Source organism: Dromaius novaehollandiae, chromosome 4 (assembly GCF_036370855.1).
Source record: "Dromaius novaehollandiae isolate bDroNov1 chromosome 4, bDroNov1.hap1, whole genome shotgun sequence".
NCBI classification, from domain to species: domain Eukaryota; kingdom Metazoa; phylum Chordata; class Aves; order Casuariiformes; family Dromaiidae; genus Dromaius; species Dromaius novaehollandiae.
In genome coordinates, this window is record NC_088101.1 from 13,949,796 (window position 1) to 13,971,871 (window position 22,076).

At 43.1% G+C, this 22,076-nt stretch overlaps 1 protein-coding gene across 2 annotated transcripts in view; it reads right to left on the bottom strand.

The window, feature by feature from the left end:
- Positions 1-454: 454 nt before the first annotated feature.
- GPRIN3 (GPRIN family member 3) overlaps positions 455-22,076 on the bottom strand; it is an 86,676-nt gene continuing 65,054 nt past the window's right edge. For both annotated transcript variants that reach the window (XM_064510471.1, XM_064510470.1), the window contains exon 2: positions 455-9,623. In XM_064510471.1, coding sequence (XP_064366541.1) covers positions 7,141-9,522 — 2,382 coding nt within the window. In that variant the 5' untranslated portion in view covers positions 9,523-9,623 and the 3' untranslated portion in view covers positions 455-7,140. The remainder of the gene's footprint in view (positions 9,624-22,076) is intronic.

Sequence of the window (22,076 nt, forward strand, 5' to 3'; positions counted from 1 at the left end):
GGGGAATGATGGTTTGCTACAGCAGTGACACCGTAAAGTTAAAATTCTGCCTCTTCCATCTTGGAGCAGGATGTTGCTCCTGGGGAGCTGAGCTGGATGAGTAATTTGTTGCTGGACGGCAAGGGGTTGATGAAAGGTTCAGTGAATCCATGTGAAACAGTACAGTAATGGGCACCACAGAAAAGCCTGTGTTAATAAATAGCTGTGAAAAATCAATGGCACTTACACAGAGGGAAGCAGAAAGATCTCCTATTGTCTGGCAGGGATAGAGCATGCTGTTTTTCCACCGCACCTAGCTTTTGCAAGGTGCCAAGCCATAGGCCTCAATTCAGAAAAAACCTTTGTTGTTTTTGTGTCTTACAGATATTTCTAGATATAGCCAGAAAAATGGCCAGTGACACTTAAGAAGTCCTTTGTTTTCTCATGACACCCTACAAACAGAGACCCAGAATAATTAAGACAGTGTTCATTTTATTGTAGTCATTGTGGAGACCAGAAGATGTAAAACAGCAAAACATTAAATTCCTAAGGGACTTGACCATGTCAATAACATCGCTTTAGTACCATCGTCAAGACTTCTTCACATGCAAAATTCTAGTGATATGTCTCAAACGAATGCTACAGTACACTGGAAGCCTAAAACGAGCTTTACTTTGTACATTACATCACATTCAGTCAGTGTAACTATAAAAATAATAAAGCCACAATAATATTACTTGTCTTCAGAAGCCCCAAATTGGTTTTCTGCTGCTGCTGACTGATTTGTGGCCATCATTTTTATGACATTTGCAAAAACCAGGAATTCAAAGTTCACCTACCACCTCTCCCTTTAACTCTGAGTACAAACTCACACCACTTTTCAGTGTGCTGCTGAGACCTTAGCACTTGAACGTCAGATCTTTCTCTGCCAGGTACTGAATTCCGCATGGCAGTGCTTAAACTTGGCTGTGACTTACCTAGAACTATTCACTCTGAACTGAGTTAAAGGAAGTGTTTATCAGGAGAACCCTTTAACACAAGCGTCAACCACTGTAGCCGAGCCGCTAAGATACATCTAACAGACACTGCTTAAAATTCTTACGCAAAAGATTGCTGAAGACTTTGAAGGCAGAGTTTTGTCATGTATTTCTACTCAATGGATGGTCACTCTAAGCAGACAAAAACTCAAGGTCTAGCATTTCAAAACAGACTCAGTCCACGTGATTTCTGTTCCTCATGAGCTCCGATACCTGCTATAACTCACAGCCTTTGTGCAGAAACCAGTTTGTATGTACAACTGTGGATTTCCACAGAGCTTTGGAGCCAGTGTGCACTTCCGTAGACCCAACCACTGCACTTTCTGTTGACAGCCCAGACACAGAGGTTGGTCAGCTATTTTTTTTTTAGCTAGGGTTGTGGGAATGTTTTAGAGACCAGACAAGGAGCAAATTCTTGTTTCTGTATTGCAGAGCAATCTAAACCTCCTGTTGTTGCCCCAAAATTGTGGGAGATGCTAAACCTCCAGCACTCAATCAGTAACAGCAAAGGGAAAAATCTTGTTAGAGTATGAGTAATGCATGAGTCCTTGCACACCTGTGCACTCCCTTTAAACACATATACACACATGCACAAACTTACCTATAGCAAACTTTTTGCTAAAGGCAAGAATATTTTTCTCTCCGTGTGGCTGGGCTCAATAACAAGTTTCTTCTTTAAAGCAGCCTGAATGCTGAAAGATACATTTCCCATTGCAAAATCTTCCTTGCTAGGATTTGATTCCAAATCCACTTTACAAATACTCGGGAAGAGCTGCTCAGAAAAGCACAAAAGCAGGCAAAATAATACATCTCAGAGTTTCAAAAAATGGATGATGTTCATTTCAGTTTGGATTAACTGAGCTGTAATACTTCACTCTTTCTTTTAAATAGCTACATTGGCTCAGGTGGTAATTAAATTTGGGCACCTAAAAGAACATTTCAGTCACTTCAATGTACAAGGTCTGATCTTCAGAACCCATGGACCACTGCAGCATCCAGTGACTCCGGAGAGCTTTCGCAGTTGGCAGCATTTGAATAGGGATCTATTTACATACCTGGCTTGGGGTGGACTTAGAAAATATTGATGACTGATACAGGCATCCCAGTCACCAAAAAAAATCAATAAGCAGAAACCGTGATGCTACAAAAAAAAGGGAAAGAAAATGGGAGATTCTTTCAGACCTTAGCCCTTAGCTTTCTAAATAACAGAACTGAAACACTGAAACAGCAGTGTCACTATAGATCAAGGAGCTTGATTAACAGCTGTCTCTCAGAGCAATCATTTCCGTAAGACGGGTGTGAAAAGCGTACTTTGCCTTAGTAACTTTTGGCATTCATTTTCAAAAGGTATGAAGGGGTAGGGCAGGATTAAATCAATGGAGAATCAGCCTAATAAGCTAGTAATATTTGTACTGTTATAGAAACCTTGCATTTCCTAAGCTAAGTAATAAAATACAGATATAGTAGTTTCCATTATATTTCCAAACTGAAAACCAGTGGAAGCCAAAAGGAATTTTCCATCAATTTCAACAGGCTTTGAAATATACTCTTATTTTCTGTTGAATTTCTACTAACTTGAAAACTCAGAAACAGTAATGGAATTCAAGATAAATGCTTGTGTTATCTTTAGAGCATATATTCACTTTTTCAGAATCCCTTGAATATACTTCTCCAAAATGTTCATTTTACAAGCCCTTACATGATAGTAGTGGTAATAAACAGGTATTGTTCACTTACTCGTATTATCAGTTAGTTTATTAGGTCAGTTTTGCTGAATCGTATTTGTATATATCTGCACATTAACAAAACACACAATCTTTGGAAATGTTCTTATTCCTAAAGGCTGTGAAACACAATGAAAATGAAAACTGTGTGAGCTCAGAATGAACAAACGGGGAGCACTGCAAAAATTAAGCAAAACACCGGCTTTGGGGACATAAGAATGGGAATTCCTAGTGAAGTACCTTCACCACCTCGGTTTTGCTTTTCTTTTGGTCCCTCCTCATTCTTCTCAGCAGTTCCTTCTTGTACGCTCAAAGGGACACTTTCTTGCTCTGAAATGGTGAGACAGATATGCCCTTCCTTCTTGCCCCTTCAGCTCTTTCCCTATGCCTTTTCCAAAACAAGTCAACAGAAGTGAGGCAGGAATTCATTACTGCTGCCCAAGACATGGCAAAGCTGGCAGACACCAACTAAGCACACCCAGACAGTTCTGGACTTCACAGCCTCACACAAAATCAGGGCTATCCTGCAAACTGCCTGCATCGAGGTTCTGCTTGAACTCAGGTTTGATTGGAAACATTGAAACAGATTCACTCTTGTCTTTCCTAGTAAAAAGCTCTTGAAGTGAAATTAGAAGCAACCCTTTCACTTTCATTCACTGCTTTTATTAAGGACTCCTACAATGATTCTGGCCACATCAACCTTCCCAGGAGATGCGCCAACAGAGAACAGTTTCCTGACCTTTAGCTCGTCTCCACAATTATCTCATCCTGCAACAGACTGAAATTAAGAGTTACTTCACCTGGCCAGGTGGTAACCCATTTTTTTTTTAATAGAGATTAATTTGTGGGAATGACAAAGCACTTCTTTCTGCTTTGAGGCCTCTTTTTATCACCCCAAATAAATTTCCATGGTTGTTAACCACTCGACCAATACAGTGTGATTCTGATCACAGGGCAGAGAAAGAGCGGGGTGAGGGCCCACAGATCGTTTTCCCCTACCCTCTGCCTTACCACCACTCCAAGCACACTTTTTTGACACTGATGTGACACCAACGACAGTCTTTCTCACTGGTACAAGACCACTTATACAAGTATTATTTGCCAGTCATCACTCAAGATACAGTTCTGTTTTGCTGCTGGTGAAACATGCATCATTCCTACAAGGATTCACTTGGTCATCTAGACATTGTATGCAGGAGAAAACATAACCTGGTGTTAAATTACCAGGTTGCCTATACTCTGCCCTACTAGGACAAAATGAAAGCATAAAATAGTTTACATGAGATGTGCTGGTGATTACTGACTCATTTTTATGCATTAGTTTTTGGCACATTATTGCTTGGATGTGAACGTCTGCTGGAGTTTTGTGCCCACAGGACAGTGTCACTGATATATTTCAGTTTGTCTTTCAAGCAATTTTTCTCACAGAACACGAAAGCACGATGCTCTGCTGACCACTATAGTTTCTCCAGCTATGCCCACGCAGTTGTTTGGATGCATCCACTTGGTATGACATCTACCCGTCAGCATTTTGTTTTATGTATGTATTGGTGACATTTCCCTGGAAGAAAGGTTAGTTGGGGTGGGGGGGTGAGGGTGGACAAGGCTGGTGAAGACTCACAGCCAGAAGCAGCTGCAGGGTACCAGAAGCGATCTCCGATTTCTCACGCAGAACAGTTAGTTCCAGTGCTGGTCCAGCACACTGCTCTTCCATTGCTAATAAATGCCAAGCGAAGTTCGGTCTCAATAAAGCAACTCAGACACAGATTTTAGAAATGTTTTGGAGAGCTTGAGCTAAAGGATAAAGTTCATGGAAATCGGTGAATACGCGATAGCTGTTTATTCTCCTCTGGAAAAATATGACAATCCATTTATATATTTAGACTGAACACATTTGTAAAGGGACAGTTCAGGGTAAGCTGGATCACAATGCTATAATAAGGAGGGTGACAGAGAGAGGGACGCAAGCTTGTTCACGGGACACTTTCACAGGGAGACAGGCTGGGCAGCAGCTAGGGAGGAAGGGGGCAGAACGGAGGTGAAGGCACAAGGAGGAGAAGTGCGAAGCCTTGGACCGGGACAGGAAACCACAAACACCGTGGAAAACTTTGGGAACCTCTTCAGGGCTGACACAGACACAACATGGTAAGAGACACTGAACTTGTCAACTAATCTTACCTAATGATGCTGTCAATATTAATCCCCCACAAAATTTCACATGAAATTCACATCTCAGACACTGCTAGGAAGGCGATGGAAACAGTAATAACAAAAGAGACAAAACTTTCCTCTTAGTAGGCAGATGTGAGAAGACACTCTCTAATGTGGCATTTCAGATTCAGCGATTCAGCATCAGGTGGGAGATGACTTAAAATAATGTACAGAAGTGGAATAAGGGTGGGCTATAAAAACCCTACAAATACGCCAGAGGAAAATTTGGAGTCAATTCAGTACCATGCCTAAAGACAACAGCTTTCATTGAACTAGGTTAAAATATTGTACCTTACAGAAACTTTGCAGTATTTTACCCCCCTGCTCGGGAAAAAAATTGTCCCCAAACAGCTGCTTTGAAGGCCTGACAGTTGATATACTCACAAATTTTGGTCCCCTGAATAAAAAGGTATCACCTCAGGGCTGCTTCTCAGAAAAAGAAAAAAAAGATAATAAAATTCATTTACACTGTGTAAACCTGTAAGATAATCTACACAGTAAGTCAGGTGTGTGGTACTACAAACAGAAATAAATCATCATCATGATTCATGAAAAATCTTTAATGGAATAAAAATAATTCCTATTTAACTCTAGTCCCCTGCAGGACTGCAACATCTAAATCCTCAATGCCTTGCAAGATTGAAAACTGAATTTTCTACAAACTGCAGGAGTTCCCCAACCTCCCATGGACCCTAGCATACAGGATGAAAAAAAAATAGTGGGAAACACATTCCCCAGCTTGGAAAATATTATTAATCTGAGAAACGTGACAAACACGTTTGAGACGTTGTACATCACACTTCTGGAGAAACAGTCACTAAGCTACCTTTTATTAGCAGATTCTGTAACTTCTCTAACATTAGAAATACAGTAAAGATTGTCTCAAGACTTCAGTATTTCTGTAAAATAAATGTTTCAAGTTAACAATATAATGCTTTATAATATAGATAGAATTAGGTAAAACAAAATATGCACAGGCTAATTAAATGGTATTAAGTTTATGAAAGGCAGCAAGAAAAGCATCAAAATACTTCTACTACTATTACAAAAAAAAAACAGGTTTGGACAAGGACTTAAAGGAAAAAAAATCTGAGCAGTGTACACACTAGACATGTAGGCTAATGGACCCAGATGCACAGCACAGCCTACTTCTACTTCAAAACATCAGCACGCACCTCTAAAGAAAGAAAAAGATCCGTCTTTTAAAAAAGTGATTTACAGAAGAGAGGTGTTCAGCGCTGTCAGAGAATCAGAGCACTGGAGAACCCAGACTCAGGCGCAGAACCCAGAACTACTCGCTGCTTTCGAAAGACTTGGCTAGAGTACCGCAGCGCGAGTGGCAGCACCGTGCTGACAGACACGGGGAAACCTAGTTAAGTGCTCTCTTATGTTTTACCTTACCTGTCCATACTGCCTACTCACACATTCCACACATCTTAACTGTGGCTGACTCAGGGGAGAAAAAGCCCACAGAATTTACCTCTCTCTCTCTCACCTCTTGTTCTAGCCATCAAAATCCCATTTGCTTAACTTACTTCTTCTCCCAAGCGACAATCCTTCAACCTTGTTCTTCACTCCTTCCTTGGTTCTACACTTCAATGGGAGGGGAAGACCCGACTCTCTCAGGCTGCCATGAAAACTGCACCCCACAGTGTCAACAGTAGCGAGGCTGATCAGCGATCAATGTCCTCAGCCTTTTCATAAACTTGCCTCAGTGTGGGTAACTTGAACGTAAGGGAAGTTGTCTTCTGTTATTGTTGGAGAGCATTAGCTGTTTACAGCTGTTTAACCTTAGTTTCACCTCATCCAGCCTCCCCCAGCCTATCCCCTTGTATAAGACCTTGCGATGCATAAAAATCACTTTTGACAATAATTCTGATCATCTTCTCTCTGCTTCATGCCTTATCTGAATGTCCTGCTCTCCCTGCGGCAATTCAAAATTGTGCTTTTGCTAAGTGCCTAGCTTTTCCTCTGGCAGTAGACGGGTGGGGGCATACTGTGGAAACACACCAGCTGTGGCAATAACAAAGGCATGATGGAGGGACTGCTCGGGAAACAAAGGGCAATAATCTCCACTGTTGCTGCATCACAATTCCAATAACACAACTGAACAGCAGGACTTAAGACTCGAGGGGACGGGGGGGGGTCTCTATACCACTGCAGACATCTATCCACCCCTGCAAACCATTTCAGTCTAACACAGAGGAAGGAGCAGGTCGGACGCAGCAATTAGGACGCCTAAAATTCTGCAGCATGGACTGGAATAGGTTATGCTGCCTCCCTTTCAGTTTTTTATTTGAGGATGTATCCGAGGAAATGGATTTCCGGTTCTGAGTGTTTTGAGCCCGGATCAGTTTCTCATGTTCACGTATTTGTCTCTGTAAGTGGTTTTGGATAGCAATTCCCAAGGATTCTGGATCGAGGGAAGCACCATAAACCTCCCACGTCATGCCTTGCTCATCCCACACAACGTCCCTGACGTGCTTGGACTGCTTCACCTGCACTTTTGCCTCCATGGCTGGGGTTGGCTGCTTTTTGTTTTCCCCAAGATTTGGCAAAGCCTGAGCTGAAGCAGGAAGAGCCGCTGTATCAAGCTCATGTCTGGACTCCTTGGCCTGAAGGCCTTGCTGCTGGGGAGCTGCTGAGGCCTCCAAGAGAGGGGTGATGTGAGCAGAACTTGCAGGTATCAATCCTGCCTGCAGACTCCGACCACTGGTCTTCAGAGCCTGGCTGCTCTCTCCTTGGTCTCTGCCATGCCCCTTTCCACCGGTATCCTCTGAACTTGCCTTTATGCTGACGGCGGCAGGTTCACTGCTAACATTCATTGCTCCTTTAGGATCAAGCATCGTCAAGTTTTCTTCCTTTGGTTTGACCCCAGATTGAACGGGAATTGCCTCCACTTCATTCACCCCCTTACCCTGCGCAAGTTTTTGCTCAGAGCTGCCCAGGACCTCTTTCTGCTTGATTTCACTACATGTATTACAGGGTGAAGGTAACTGGCTGCTTCCTGCATCCTGGACAAGATGCTGCACATTGCTCTTGATTTCTGGGACAACCGCAGCTGAAATAGTGTTTGGTTCACCACAACCAGACTGTGATGGACTTTGATTACCAGTATTAACTGCGAGCTGGTCGACAGGCATTGCCTTTGGCAGGACTGGAGCGTCCAAGGGCACCAGAGTAGCATCTTGGCTGTCTCTGGCCGCACAGACCATTTGGGCACTATCCACAGATGTCCCTTGGGAGGTAATGGCTGCAGGAGGGCAGGGCAGAGCAGGAGTTGCATTTTCTGCTGATGCTGGAAAGACCACGCTAGATTGATCTCCAGAATATTTTTGCAATTTGACAGCCTGGGTTTGGGCTGTATTGGTCACAGCTGTAAGAACAGTCGATTTTGACATGGTATCAGAAGAACATGGGGACTTTGGGTGTGAGGTCAAACTGTCAGTAAGTTCAGACTGGCTCAGCCCCCCACTGCCTTGATAAATGATGTGCAGTTCCTCCTTTTCCTCCAAAGGAGGATTCCCTTTTAAGAAGGCAGAAAGGATACTGGGGCTGGTGGAAGCTGATTTGCTCTCCACACTGGCCACAGCCTGAACCTCAGCATCTCGCCATGTCCTGTTTGCTGCTTCCTGAGTTAAAGACCTGCTCTCAGTCTGAACTGTCATTGTACCCGTTTCTCTGAACTTGGACAGCTGGGTCAGGCCTGAACTCACCGTCTCCATGTCTGCGTTGCATACTGGCTGCGTGCTCTCACGCCTGAGCTGGGCTGGTGACTTGCTGCTCTGAACTACTGCACTTGGATCAGTGGGGCATGATTGCACAGTGTCTGCAGCTCTGCTTTCTGCCTCCAAACCAACCTGTGGACCTCTCCTCAGATCTCCTTCAGTGTCCCCAGCTGGAGAGGCTGACTGACACACAGCAGGATCAGGTTCTTCTGCTCCCTTTTCTTTTTCCCCTCTTTGCAGAATGTTTGCCTGAGAAGTATGAAAGGACTCACCACCCCTGATAGGGTTGCCTGGGGAAGAATAGTGTAACACCTCAAGTGCTGGCTGATCATCAGTCCCCTGAGGTTTCAGTGCAGAGTCATCCATTTGTGCCAGGGAGCTTGATTTGGCTTGGCTGCTTTGCACAAACTGGCGGGAGTTCTGGGGCGCTGGCATCATATCTGGCCCGTGCCCTGCTGAACGGGCTCCTTCTGCAGTCAGGGCTTGCACTGCCAGTTCCTTACCGGCTTTTGGCTGCGAGTTACTAGCAGACTCTACGCCTGCAGGATGCCCCTCTGAAGCTTTGCCGAAGAGCCCAGGAGAAAATGCCTCCTGCCAGCTAGCATCATCCCCGTGGCGTTTCTCACACGTCTGAACGTCGGCAGCTGTGGTGCATTTTAGGTCAAATGAGCAAACTCCAGCAGAACCAGACACTGTGCATGAAAAGCCATTGCTGGTTGTTCCTTGACTTGGTTGTTTGGGCTGGTGCTTAGTAGATTGCAGGTCTCCCAGGTGATCCTTCTCCTCAGAAACTGTGACCAGGGAAAGTTTGGCAGATCTCAGAGGATCTGGTACAGTCCCCATGGAATATCTTGGAGCTGTGGCTTGCCGTCAGCTTCTATGAGCGTCTTGCAGGGCAGTTTTCGTACTGGGGGCGGACTGTCAGCAACAGCTTTCCTGCTAATCTGTTAATGAAAGAAACATAGCGTTAGCAGCAGAAAGATTTAAGAAGAAAAGCAACCAACACAAATTCATTTTACAGCTTGGAGAGAGCTACTTGTAGGCAAAGGGGAAAGGGAAGCACCTGATTCTGCCTACAAGTCACAGGAAGCTGAGCCCTTGACTCCAGTTTGTAATGGCGGATGTGTTCTCCCAAATGATTCTCAGTTTCCAAAGATGAAGATTTCAAGTATGTCTCATTTCTGAAGTCCAGAAGGAGATGAGAATATTAGGGTCAAAGCAACAGAAGCTGTCCTGTTGCTGATACATTACTGAAAAAAATGACAGAAACTGAGGAAAAAGGAAAAGAAATACCACACATGGAAGGATGATAAGGCTATGAAGAGAAGAGCAGGCATCAACAGGAAGGGGAGCAGCCTTTGTGTGGTACTTTGAGGGAAAACACTTTGAAATAACCTCGGTGTGATAAAATTCTTTATGAAGCCTGTGGAAGGAAGGATGGTCCAGTAGCTACCTTGCCTGCAGTGGGTATGTGGAGAATATATCTGATCCTCCCAAGACCCACCCTGTGACCTGCATGGATGCCCTGCCTTTGTTGTGCACCAGTTCTCCCTTCCCCTCATGGAGAGCCTTTCTCTAAATCCACTACAAACAGAAAAATGCTCACTCAAGGCAACCGGTAAACACCAGAGACAGATGTCTTTTGGTGAATTCAGACTAACATGCATGAAATTAAACCTCATGGTGAAAGAAATACTGTGGGAAGATAACCTCATTGGCGATGTAGACAAATGCCAAGAGAAGCTACTGCACCGGTCTTAATAAAGCTATGAAGCTATGCGCATATTTAGTGTTTTCACATTTAGCTTCTTTTTAAGTAATTACAAGGAAGCCAGAAGGAGTGACAAACTGATGTACAAAAAACACAGGCACAGACCATCTAGAAATCAATTTAGGAACAGGTGATATGAAACAGTCTGGAAGTGAAACAGCAGCATCACAGAACGATAATGGCCTTGAGCAATGGAGAATGTCATATCCAATGAAACAGCAGGGAGGGATTTTAAGCAGGTGGAGCAGAGTTACCCAGGTTGAAATGTGGCCAGGACTGCAGAGAAACTATCACTTCAAACAGGAGTCAATCTCAAAATGTACTTTTTGACTGGATGTACAAAATGATTTAGCATCGCCCAACTCAAATCCTGCCAGAGGTCAACAGCTTGATCCCCTCTTAGTGTCAGAGAGCAGTGGTGGCCAATGACGAAACCCCACTCCGTTCTTCTCGTTTTAAATTGTAGGGTACATCTTGTTTAAAGCCTCTTTTAAAAGCCTTCCTTGGTCTGTGCCGCCAAAAAAAGCACTGTTGTGGGACTCAGAAGACACAATGAACATTAGTTTTATGTTAACCGGGGGGATGATGATGGGAAGACTACTTTACCTCTGTGCGCCCATGTCTCTTTGGGTATACAGCAGGGTTTGCATTGCAAAGTTATTTAAAAGGTGCTGCTGGAAGGGGCTGTGTGGTAGCTCAGTTCTATGTTCACTTGAAGCTGTTCCAACCCCCCCCCCCCCCCCCCCACTGGCTGTATCAGCATAAGCCCCTTCCATAAAACCTCTCCCCTCCCCTCCCCTCTCTGTACCAGACTGGCGCAGGGTACCAGCATCTCAGGGTTTACAGAAAGAGACACAGTAAAAAAAAATTTAATAAAAGCAAAATTAAAATGAACACAGACAGCCTATTTTCCTAAGAAAAGGAAAACACTGCAACTTATACTTATTTATGAAGCTTTGAGTCTTCCAGATATTAATAATCTATTTTTTACATCATATCTCTTATCTCAAGTACCTTTGGGCTTTATCCAACCACAGATATACCTAGTCTGCTGGGTTAAGCCAGTCCTGGGAAACTGTGATCCTGCCCGCAAAGCACACTAAGCTGTTTAGTACGTTTATGTAAACCAGACTGCAAATCTGTGAGAGTTTGTGGCCACCTACGAGATGTGTTCATTTCATTTCGTGCTCACTTTAAAGCCAACTAGTGCAGTCCTAAAGAAAACAAAAGTCATTCCAAGTTCCCACTGCCATACTGTGACTGAACGTCTAATGACCGTGAGCAGAGGAACAGATGGCTTTGGGCATCTGTTTTTCCAAGTTGTTACTCTCTCCTTTCCTTTCCTGAACATCGGTGCAAACCAAACCAGTATACACAATAGGGCAGGTTACACTTTTTTTTAGATCAAGAGTTTATTTAAAAACAAACCAAATAAATAACAAGACAAAAGCAAGCCATATTTTAGGATGAGACATTTTACTTGGCAAACAGTTTCAGAAGAAATAAAGAAGGCAGAGCAAATGTGTTTGGCTCATCACTACACGAAAATCTCTAAGAGCACAGCGCCCCACACAAACGCTCTAGATGGAAGCAAATTCCCTGTGTTGTCACGCCTAAGTTCTCCCAACCACCTCGATCCCAGTGCAGCTCTCTGGGTCCGTACCCAGAAGCACTTGTGAAGGACAGTCCTGCAATCTGGAACAGTCTTTAACTGAGACCCACCCGATGGAGGAACAACTCCTGAATTTTCAATTAAGTAAATCAGTTCTGATCTAAACCTCAACATGAATCCTCCCAATCTGTGTACTGCCTCTTCAGCAGCATCACTAAAAAGTATCATTGAGAAAGCTGGGTTTGATACACACATGTAAATGGCTGTTACAAGGGCTAATTAAAAGCAATTTGGCTGCCTAGCCCTAAAGGCATAATGCCATCCCAGGAAATTCTGCCCCACTAAATTCAGGCAGCCCTGTTCTCTGAAGGGGGATAACAGAGTGGAACCCAGACATTTCACTTGACCCCGTAACACTGAGGATGTTGCACTTGGCAGCAGATTTGTGGAGATTTAATTCATGTCCTTGAGCCTAACTCAAAGATACTATGATTTCCCCTAACTTTGTGCCACTCTTCAGATTGAGTAACAGCATGAGTGCTTGGCTCTGATGGACTTTACATTTCTTCCTTGAGTACGGAGGGAACAGCAACGCTCTGGTGCGCCCACCAATCTTCCACTGCCCTAGGAAGAGAGTGTGAAGGCATGAAGATGTTTTTCCTGTTCCCCTCTTCCCATCTTCACTAGATATACGCTGCAGGCAGGCTCTCTGAGGCCCAGAAAAGCCATCCAGCAAAGCATTTTACCTTTTCCATGTTTAGGACCTCCAGACAGCACAAATGAAAAGGAGAAGGAAAAGAAGGTTATATAGAAATTAAAGTCCAGTAAGTATTTCAGGAAATTTTCTAGTCTAAGCTGAGAACCTTGGAGAGTGTACTATTGCATGGGACTACTCTGAAAATGAACTGGCTTATGAGAATGAGATTTTTTTTTAAAGACTTTGTTGTCAAAGAAATGGGAACTATTTTCTTGTTAGACTCTTCTGTAAGCTGTTCTGATGGCAGAAGCCAAAGGCACTGTAGTAGAGTAAATAACAGGGGTGGTCTTTTGACAATGATGTCCTTTGTCAAGGAATAATAAAAATCAGAAGAAAATGCAAGTCATATGTAAGAGAAAAACAGCAAACCCAACTAACTACAGAATCAGAAAGGCACTTTTATTATTGCCTGGGAGTAAAAAACAACGTGGGGACCTATGGGCAGAGCGTGCACACACTATCCAACTGCCAAGGCAGTGAGGATTCAAACCAATACTGACTTCAAGCAAATATCTAGAAGAAATAGAAAAATAAAACTCCGTATGACACCAAAAAACATGTCAAAACAAATTAAGATCACTGGGGAATCTTTCAAGCGTTGTCTGTCTGACCTGCAGCAATCATCCAAGATTTTCTTTTATTAGGAGGTGACATTAAAATCTCCACAAAGGTCAGAATCAATTTTTAGTAATAAGAAGACACTTTCTATAACAACACGATTCTCCTTCATTTTATTCATTCTGACCAAATTAGTCTGCCTGAATGTGTTAATCTCATCTCAGTGTGGAACTTTTCCTGGACCTTTTGCAACAAGAAGTTCCTAATGCTGAGAAAGTCTATGTTTGGCTTGTACCGCCTGGCAGAGTCCCTGCCTGGCCAGCAGATCTATGGGGACTCTTGTCACCGAGCATTTCTTCTACACTGAAAACAAAAACAAAACAAAAAAAGGAATTCCCAGGCAATTTTATATAACGTCGTTAATCTCAGGCTACAATGGAAGAAACACCCATTTATTTCAGTAATCTCCCTTCCCCAGTAAAATTGCATTGTAAGTTTCCCTCTCACTGGCTACAAGAATCTCAATAAAACCAGGAAGTCTCCACATTTAATAAAACAAAACGAAAAATTCCCATGAAATTCTAGCATAAGATTCTGCCTCTCATTTCAATTTGAAAAATCTGAAAATTCGCAAAAGCACAAATAAGACTGCCAGAATCTCCAGTGCCCCTCAATTTTAAAAAAAATGAAAAATGATGAAAAAAGAGCTCCCAAACTAATCAGGCAACCTTCTCCCCCATTCTGGTTTCTTATCAGTTCTCCATTCTTTCAGGCCCAAGACTTCCTGTCTTCACACTTGTCTCTACAAATGGAAGAACTAAATATTTGTTTCTTAACAAATCTAATCTCATCTTCTGATTACTCAGATTATGATCCAGATGATCATAAAACTGCACGAGTTGAGCAAATGGATAAACATCTGCTGAAGCAGGAACTCGGTCTCCCTTCTTGTCTCCTAATCTAAGGAAAAGATGCTCTAACTTGCAGTAGACCACTGAATAAATAAATCATGAAATGTATTTCTTCAGACTTCATGTATACACATACACTTGCATTTTTTTTAATTCTACAGCTAGTGGTTTCTTCCAGCTCATTAAATTGTTCTCTGTATATGCTGTAACTTCCTTTTTCTAGTGTCAAAGGGTATTGGTTATTCTGCTTGTTTGCTGAAAGCTTTGCTTAACAGGTCATTTTCTCTTAATATCCATGGGACCTAAAACTGCCACTACAGATGAAGGACAGAGCAAACCAAGGACACATTCATTAATACAGGAAAGGGATTAAAATAGCCTGAAAGGATAAGATATACAGGTTTTCCACCTTTCAACATGCTTTGGGATGTTGATATGAAACAGACTCCTACACTACAATCATCTGAAGGCAAGAAAAACAGAGGATACATAAATACCTTGTATCCATGTGCTTCGCAAAAGAGATGGGGTTGGCATTTTGAAAAGATGGTGCCCAATTCTCATTTTGCAGTCTTTGGTCCAAGGGCAAAGGTAAATGGAAAAGGAAAGGACAATTAAAGCCCCGCTTCCCTTTCTACACCTGGAGACAGCATCGGTTATTTCAGAAGAGCATTGCTTTTTATGGGTTCGCATGCAGGCAACGACCTTAAGACTTGTTTGTGATACGCTTATCACACTGATATCACAGACACAGTGCAAGGCTATCAGCAGCTGCACACAAGAAAGTGCGTACAGTGTTCAGGCTCGTCCTCCTGAGCATGCAGGGAACTGGGTTAGAGACACCAGACGCAAAGTAACCATTACGGACACGGTCGTTGCGCCCTCCCTCCCTCCCTGAGATGCTGCTGTTCCAGGCGACAGTCAGACCACACGACCAAATCCAGCATGAGTCTGTGCTGAAGAGACAGAGATGGACGCAGACGGCAGAAGTGACAAGTTAAACACTACTGCGTTGCAGCACCCTGTGCCGACACTATGCAAAGGCAGGCGACTCTACCTGGTGCTTAGCTTCTCACTGGCCTCTGCTGATTCAGATTATGCAGTTAGTAAAACTGTTGTAACATTTTACCAGATACTGCAAAAGATCTATTTACTTCCTCGCTATCCAGTGAACTGATGGCAACAACGTGATTTTACTGAACCCAGATGGACAACAGAATATTGCTAGGCTGCTCTCACTGCCATAAGGGACTGCTGTTCTTCGCTGTTCACCTTGTCCTAATGCCTGTTGACACTCTCCTGCTGCCTTAAACTGCAGCTTTCCTTGTTTCAGCTCATCAGCTGAATTTTGATTTTTCTGTCTACAAAAAAATGCATTTCTAGTTTGTGAGTTTTTAACTCTAGGTTTGCTTGGGGTTTTATTTTAAAAGCTTTTCAATCTTTTTTTTACTTCTAGTGGTGGTGGTGAAGCTTGCCTTAGGAGAAAGTCAGATCCTCTTCAAAACTCTGGCCAGCCTGAAGTCCTAGCACACATACAGACAGTGATCCCTCTCTGTAAGTTCTTCTAATTTCTGGCAATCAGAAGTTTAAGGATTTTCTAAATTGAAGTAAACATTTAATCACCTTCTGAAATGAATACACACCTGTTTATTAAATCCCATTACATATGTGGCCTATATGCAATCCTGTGGCAGTATGTTCCACAACGCAATTAGGCACTGTGAGAACAGCTGTTAACCAAAGATCTAGCCACTCCTTTTAGTATTAAAATAAACCCTAGAACAACATGCACACCGCCAAACAAAATGCCACAACACCTCCTAAAACCCTTCCCCAGCACCTGTGCAAAGCACTTTAACCACCCGTGGTGCAAGCTGCAAAACTAAATCAGTTGAAACTACTAACTAAACCACACAAACAGCCCCCCGGAAAACCCACTCCACACCAGGACTCTTGCAGAGCAGCTGGGTGCCCTCACAAGACCTCACGTACTCGCCCTCCTGAACACCAAGACACAGACTGCAGCATCTAACAGGCCTGCTAGCACAGTTGCCAAGACACAATGCTGAAAATGAAAAAGGCACCGGAAAAATAGGATACGAGCCCAAAAGGAAAAACATAGGGAAATTCCTGAAGAAAAATGTCAGTCTCTGCTCGTGCTTGCTTTGTAATGGTAATAAACCCAGGAAAAAATTAGGTGACAAATCAAGGGCAAGATGCTGTGAAAAAAGCATACAGTTGAAAATAAATAAATACATAAAACACTACTTTTTTTTTGCTAAAAGGGATGGCTGCCAATCAGTTTGACAGCTGCTAAAGATTTATCTAAGAAAGATTTTGTGCAAGTTGAAGAAATACATTTTTCTAGTTGCTGGCTCCTCTCTTTTTGCATCTCTCTGCTAGCTACAGCCCTAAACTCTGCAAAGTGCAGAGTGTTTGAGCCTTGCTTTAGAAGGACAAAGCTCAGCTTAGCCTGCTGGCCACAACCTGCATACAGGAAAATGGGTTAAGTGAGCCCTACCAAACAGCATGGGGGTTTCTGAGTCTGATCCAAAGCAAAGCAAAATGCTTTGCATTTTCATTCATTTCACTGAGCTTTTTACCAAACCTCAAGTACACACTTCCAAGAGTCCACAGTAAGGCAACAGTTGATCTTGTCTACTCAACTAGATGCAATAGCAATTCTGATTAGTTTTAAATACAACACAATTTAAAATATAATATCTAAAATATTTTCACACTGCAGCAGCAACACATGCAGATTACATTGTCAGATTTTGTTTAGGCAAGTGGCTATTCTTCTTGCTTACTGGTGACTGCTAGCGTATGTTTTCTCCATAAATCTAGGTTCTTTGTACTCCCATGACTCTTGCCGAATTCCTGTGAGTCCAGAAAGTGCAGCGCCCAACAGACTGCAGAAGCAGCTCAATGAGAGACTGGATCTCTCTTTCTCAAGTACTTAGCAGTGAGCACAAGGGATTATCTATAACTTTGCTACTGCAATGCTTACCCGGGTTTAGAAGCAAGCATCAGTGACACCATCCCTAGCATGAACTCAGGATTACTAGAAAAATGTAAAGCAGCTCTAGACTGGTATAGAAAGAGCGAGCCCAGGAGGACCCGGAACAGGTTGGGGGTACATCCCTGCTATAACTTCAGTCCAAGTGCGAGAACCAGCCCAAATCCTTTGGCTGCATCAGCGCAGAACTGTGCTAGTATGTCCATCTGAGAGTCAGGGATTGCAGAACCTCACTCAAATGCTTCAGCATGGCCCGGGGACAAGCGTGCACCTCACTGGCAGCTCTGGGACAGAAATAAGTGACTATCTGTAACTGGCTTTAAGTAGGCAGGTTCATAATCATAGATTAATACAAACTGTGTGGTGACCTAGCTTGATTCAACTCTACTGTCTCTCTGGCAGCAAAATAATTAGTTACCCTTCAATTAGAAAGAGTTCCATGTAAAAGGAAGTAAAATCACAGCTCTGCTTTAAGAATGGATGTTCTAGTCCATGTCCCATCTGTTCCCTGTGGGCAGCACCCATTCGCCTCTGCCAGGAGAGTAAAAGCAACAGCCACTTCCAGCTCCTGCTCACGTTCTCAGAGCCTTGATGCAGACCTGCATGGTGTTAGTAGCACCATGATATAAATCTTCTGTGTGCATGTAAACTGGCTCAAAGTTCACTGCTGGTTTCATTTTGCTTTTAAACTCTGTTGGCGAATAATCCTGTCGGAAGAGATCCAATTATCCTTTTCTTTATCCTGATGCATATAGCTACAACGACAATAGCAGCGACTTTCACTTAAGGTTCCCAAGCACCAGAACCGTAAAGTTGGGCTTGCTCTTCTGAAGAAGTCCCCTCCTGTGGTCACTCCCATCTGACTCCAGCTGAAGGCAACAAGCTGTTCTGTGCTGTGAAAGTGCTGCAAGAATGGCTTGCTTTTGGAGGAACAGAGCCTGACAGGATATGGATTACATGAGCATCCCAGTCTTGCAAAACTCCGATTTTCAGAGGAAAAATGGAGTCACCCTGCACTCAAACACTTTAAAGCATGGAAAAATAATATTTAAAAGATTTTAAAAATATATTCTCAAGCACTGCACTAGAAACCAACATTTGGGAAGGAGGCTGAAAATCCTGATTTAAATTAAGAACTGTGGAGTCTTTTGTTGCCCTTGCAGTCTTGAGCTTTCAAAGTTCACCTCTTTCTCATGGATTAAAAGCCGTCTGTTTCTGGGGAAGCTGAGATCCTCACATAACCACAGGACTCTAGGAACTCTCAAAACAACTCTGCACGTTGCAAGACCTGTGGTTATCGCTGTGAGCAACGACAGGAGGGCTGGGTGAGAGCTTCCAGCAGCATTTCCAGCAGAACTCCTTTTTTCTGTCCTGACCTGAATTCATCCTCTATGTGCATTGTCTCCATACTCTTCTCCCCACGCTGTCCCATCCTTTATCTTGTGTCCCCATCCTGCCTCTGTATTTTCCCACTCACTTCATGCATTCGTGTGCTCCCAAAATGTTCTTTCTCCTGGCAGAGCGCAGTCTCAGGCACAGACTGCCTATTTGCAAAGTTATACCCGCTGCATTGCTAATGGTGGATTTTCTTTATGATTCTCATTCTCTGACCAAATGCTGTCTCTCACCACGCTAGGCCTCAATCATAAAGTCTCTTGGCCAGTGTTCTTGGAGGCAATGCAGACAGAGGTTGCCTCCCCTCCTGCAGTTTCAGCACACCAAAGGGCGGCACATACAACCGGAGGTGGCAGGGATTCCTACGTCCTGGCAACAGCACTATGCTGCTGCAGTGACAGACTCTCTCCGTGCAGGTCTCTTCCCAAGGTTACAGCACTTGTTAAAAATGCTTTCTTCTGCAAGGTGTTTAAATATGTAAAATTCCTTGCCAAAAAAACAGGCTTGCTACAGAATATCGCAAAGAGCTTGGCAGTGTTTCTCCTCCAAGGTGAAAGGGAAGGATAAATAGCTTTATGAAAACAGCCAAATCAAACAACAACTATACTAACTGGCAGTAAACTGTAACAGTTACATAAGCTGCAGCTACACTCATAGCTCATATCCTTGGTCACCCTAGCAGGGACATGCCATATTGACAAAACCCACAGGGATATGCTTTGTCTTTTCTAATTACATTATTATGTTTAACCTCACTATTTATCAGCACACACTTTTTTATTTCAGTATCCGACACTGGAGGTGACTTTTAAGGTAATGCAGCCTGACTTCAAGGGTAAACCAAATTTCAACAGGAACATGTGCATACACACTCCTGACACACACACACACGCGCACACACACGCGCGCACACACACACACACACACACAGAGTACAAACACACACACACACACACACACACACACAGAGTACAAAACCAGCAACCTGCTATCCGTATCGGGCTGGTGGCTCCACTTCAGATAGTTCACTGCTACACCAGTTCAGCTCATTATTGGGTGAAAAGAAAGTGGTGTTTGAAGGACGTGTACAGGAGCGTTGTATGAACCTTTCAAACACCACTTTCATGTTTCATTTTGCAAGCAACAAAACTGTCCATCAACCAAGCATGAATTTCATTCCTTATCTATCCTGCTATCTTTGCCTGATAAAATCAGGGTGAAATCTAACCCCTCATTAATGCATTTCACGCAACTGAATGCATCTGAACATTGACGGCTGGCAAACAAAAGCCCTGTTTTTCTAGAGACCAGTTTAACAATAGCCCATAATAAATACCTTTTTCCTATACAGCCCTGCCAACGTGACCTCATTTTAAAGCAGAGGGCTCATCTTTAGAGGTGAAAGTATAATGCTGGCTTAGTGTTCTTGCAATCCTTGCTTTCTCTGCTAAGACTAGGTCAACTAGTGGCAACCAGGATAGTGAGTTTTGTGTGGACATGTCTACTGGGAGCTAAACCAAGACCAAAAATACATTCTGTGTGGTCAGGAAAAAGTAACTACTGCTGAGTAAGCCTGTCTTGGAAAGGCTGACTCTACACGACAAAGGATATTATCCACTTCTAATATGTTTTCAGTTCTTCGAATGCAAATTTCCAGAATTTCACAATGACCTTTTCCTTAAAAATATTCCCTCAGTACACTGCATATAGATACTCATCACATGGCAGAAGCAACCACAGCAGTGGTGGTAGCACCCTGGTTAATTAGGCCCGATTTGCTGGTTTCTAACTATATTATCATGCCTAGAGAAGTATATTGTGGCAGCACTTTATCTGCAACCTAGCAAGTAAGCAAATTCTGTCTTGGAAAAGCCTACAGCAGGAGGAGCATTTTTTGTGTAGCATAAGAACTGTAATTTTTAACTCTCGCATACCATCTGAAAAATTAAGCTTTCCCCATATATCATTACTTTAATGAAGACACTGGGCTCAATATTAAAGAAGGGAATAGACAATATATGTAACAGGCACCTGGGTAAGGACATATCCACTCTCATTTACAAGCATCATCCTAATGAAAAAGAACTACCCCAAATTGCATGTAATTAAAGAAGAAGGATGCAGAGTCTAACCAGTCATTACAATAACAGAAGTTTGCTGTAGCCTGTGATTAACCTAAGAAAGGCATGATGATCTCACCATGTCTACTGTTGCCTCTTGGCTATAAGACGCTTAACCAATGTGAATGAAGAGGTTGGCAGCTGAAACCGCTATCACACTGGCTTTTTTAAAAACAGTTAAAAATATCATCTCTTCTTCCTGCCTTCACCTCAGCAGTTGCTTCCTGTTTCTTCACGTTCTCACTTTGCTCCACCGCTGCCCATCACTGACAATAAGCACAGTAAAAAGAACAAAATAATCTCCTTAGTAAACTGCCTCCTCCTCAACACTTTCTCAAAAAACAAAAGAGGAAATGCAGCACACTACACTACAGCCACTTTTTGTCTGAGGTATTGAGGCTCTGCAGGAAACCAGATGGCTGCAGGTTGGAAGCCTTCAGTTTTTAGAGATAAAATCGGAGCAATTCACTGCTATCTTCACAACACTGGCAAATGCTCTCTTGAGGGCACTGACTCAAAACTGTACATCCAGCCAAGGACTCAAACCTGCTCACGTCAGTCACACGAGTTTACGATATGACTTCAGTGGGACTGCTGCATGAAAAGCTGTCATCTCAGTCTCAGACTCTTTTCTTTTTGGTTTACTTGAGACTATTGGCTTTATGTTGTTGCACTTTTCTACCCCATGGAATCTGACCAAACCAGAGACGACAGCTGGATAGCCTAATTCGTTGTTATTATTTTAACGGACAAGGTCATTCCTGTAGGACACGAGGCAGGTAGGAGTTTCCAAACAACCTGGGACAGGGTAATACATTCCAGATACCACCTTGCAGTGCCAGAGGAAATGACACTTTGCAACGACACATCACATGTCCTGCAGATAGTAAGTTGCACGATAGCTCTTTATACCAAAAAAAAAAAAAAAATGGTGGAATGGCCTAACAGTATACACAATGGTGCAGCAGCTGTGAAGGGTTTTCAACCACTTAAACCTAATGAAGGCAAATGTTAGACACGAATATTTTGATAAAATCTTATTCCTACAAAACATACCGCATCTTCAGTCTCCACCCAGACCTGACACATGATGTTAAAAAAACACATCTGAGAAACCTCCTTGATAACAGTGACTTCCTTCGTGGCAGATCTAAGCAGACAAACACAAGTTAAATATATTGTTTGGGCTCTTGTCTTAACTCCCCCCCCCCCAGAACCACCACCACCACCACAGTGAATTCTGTATTGGTAAAA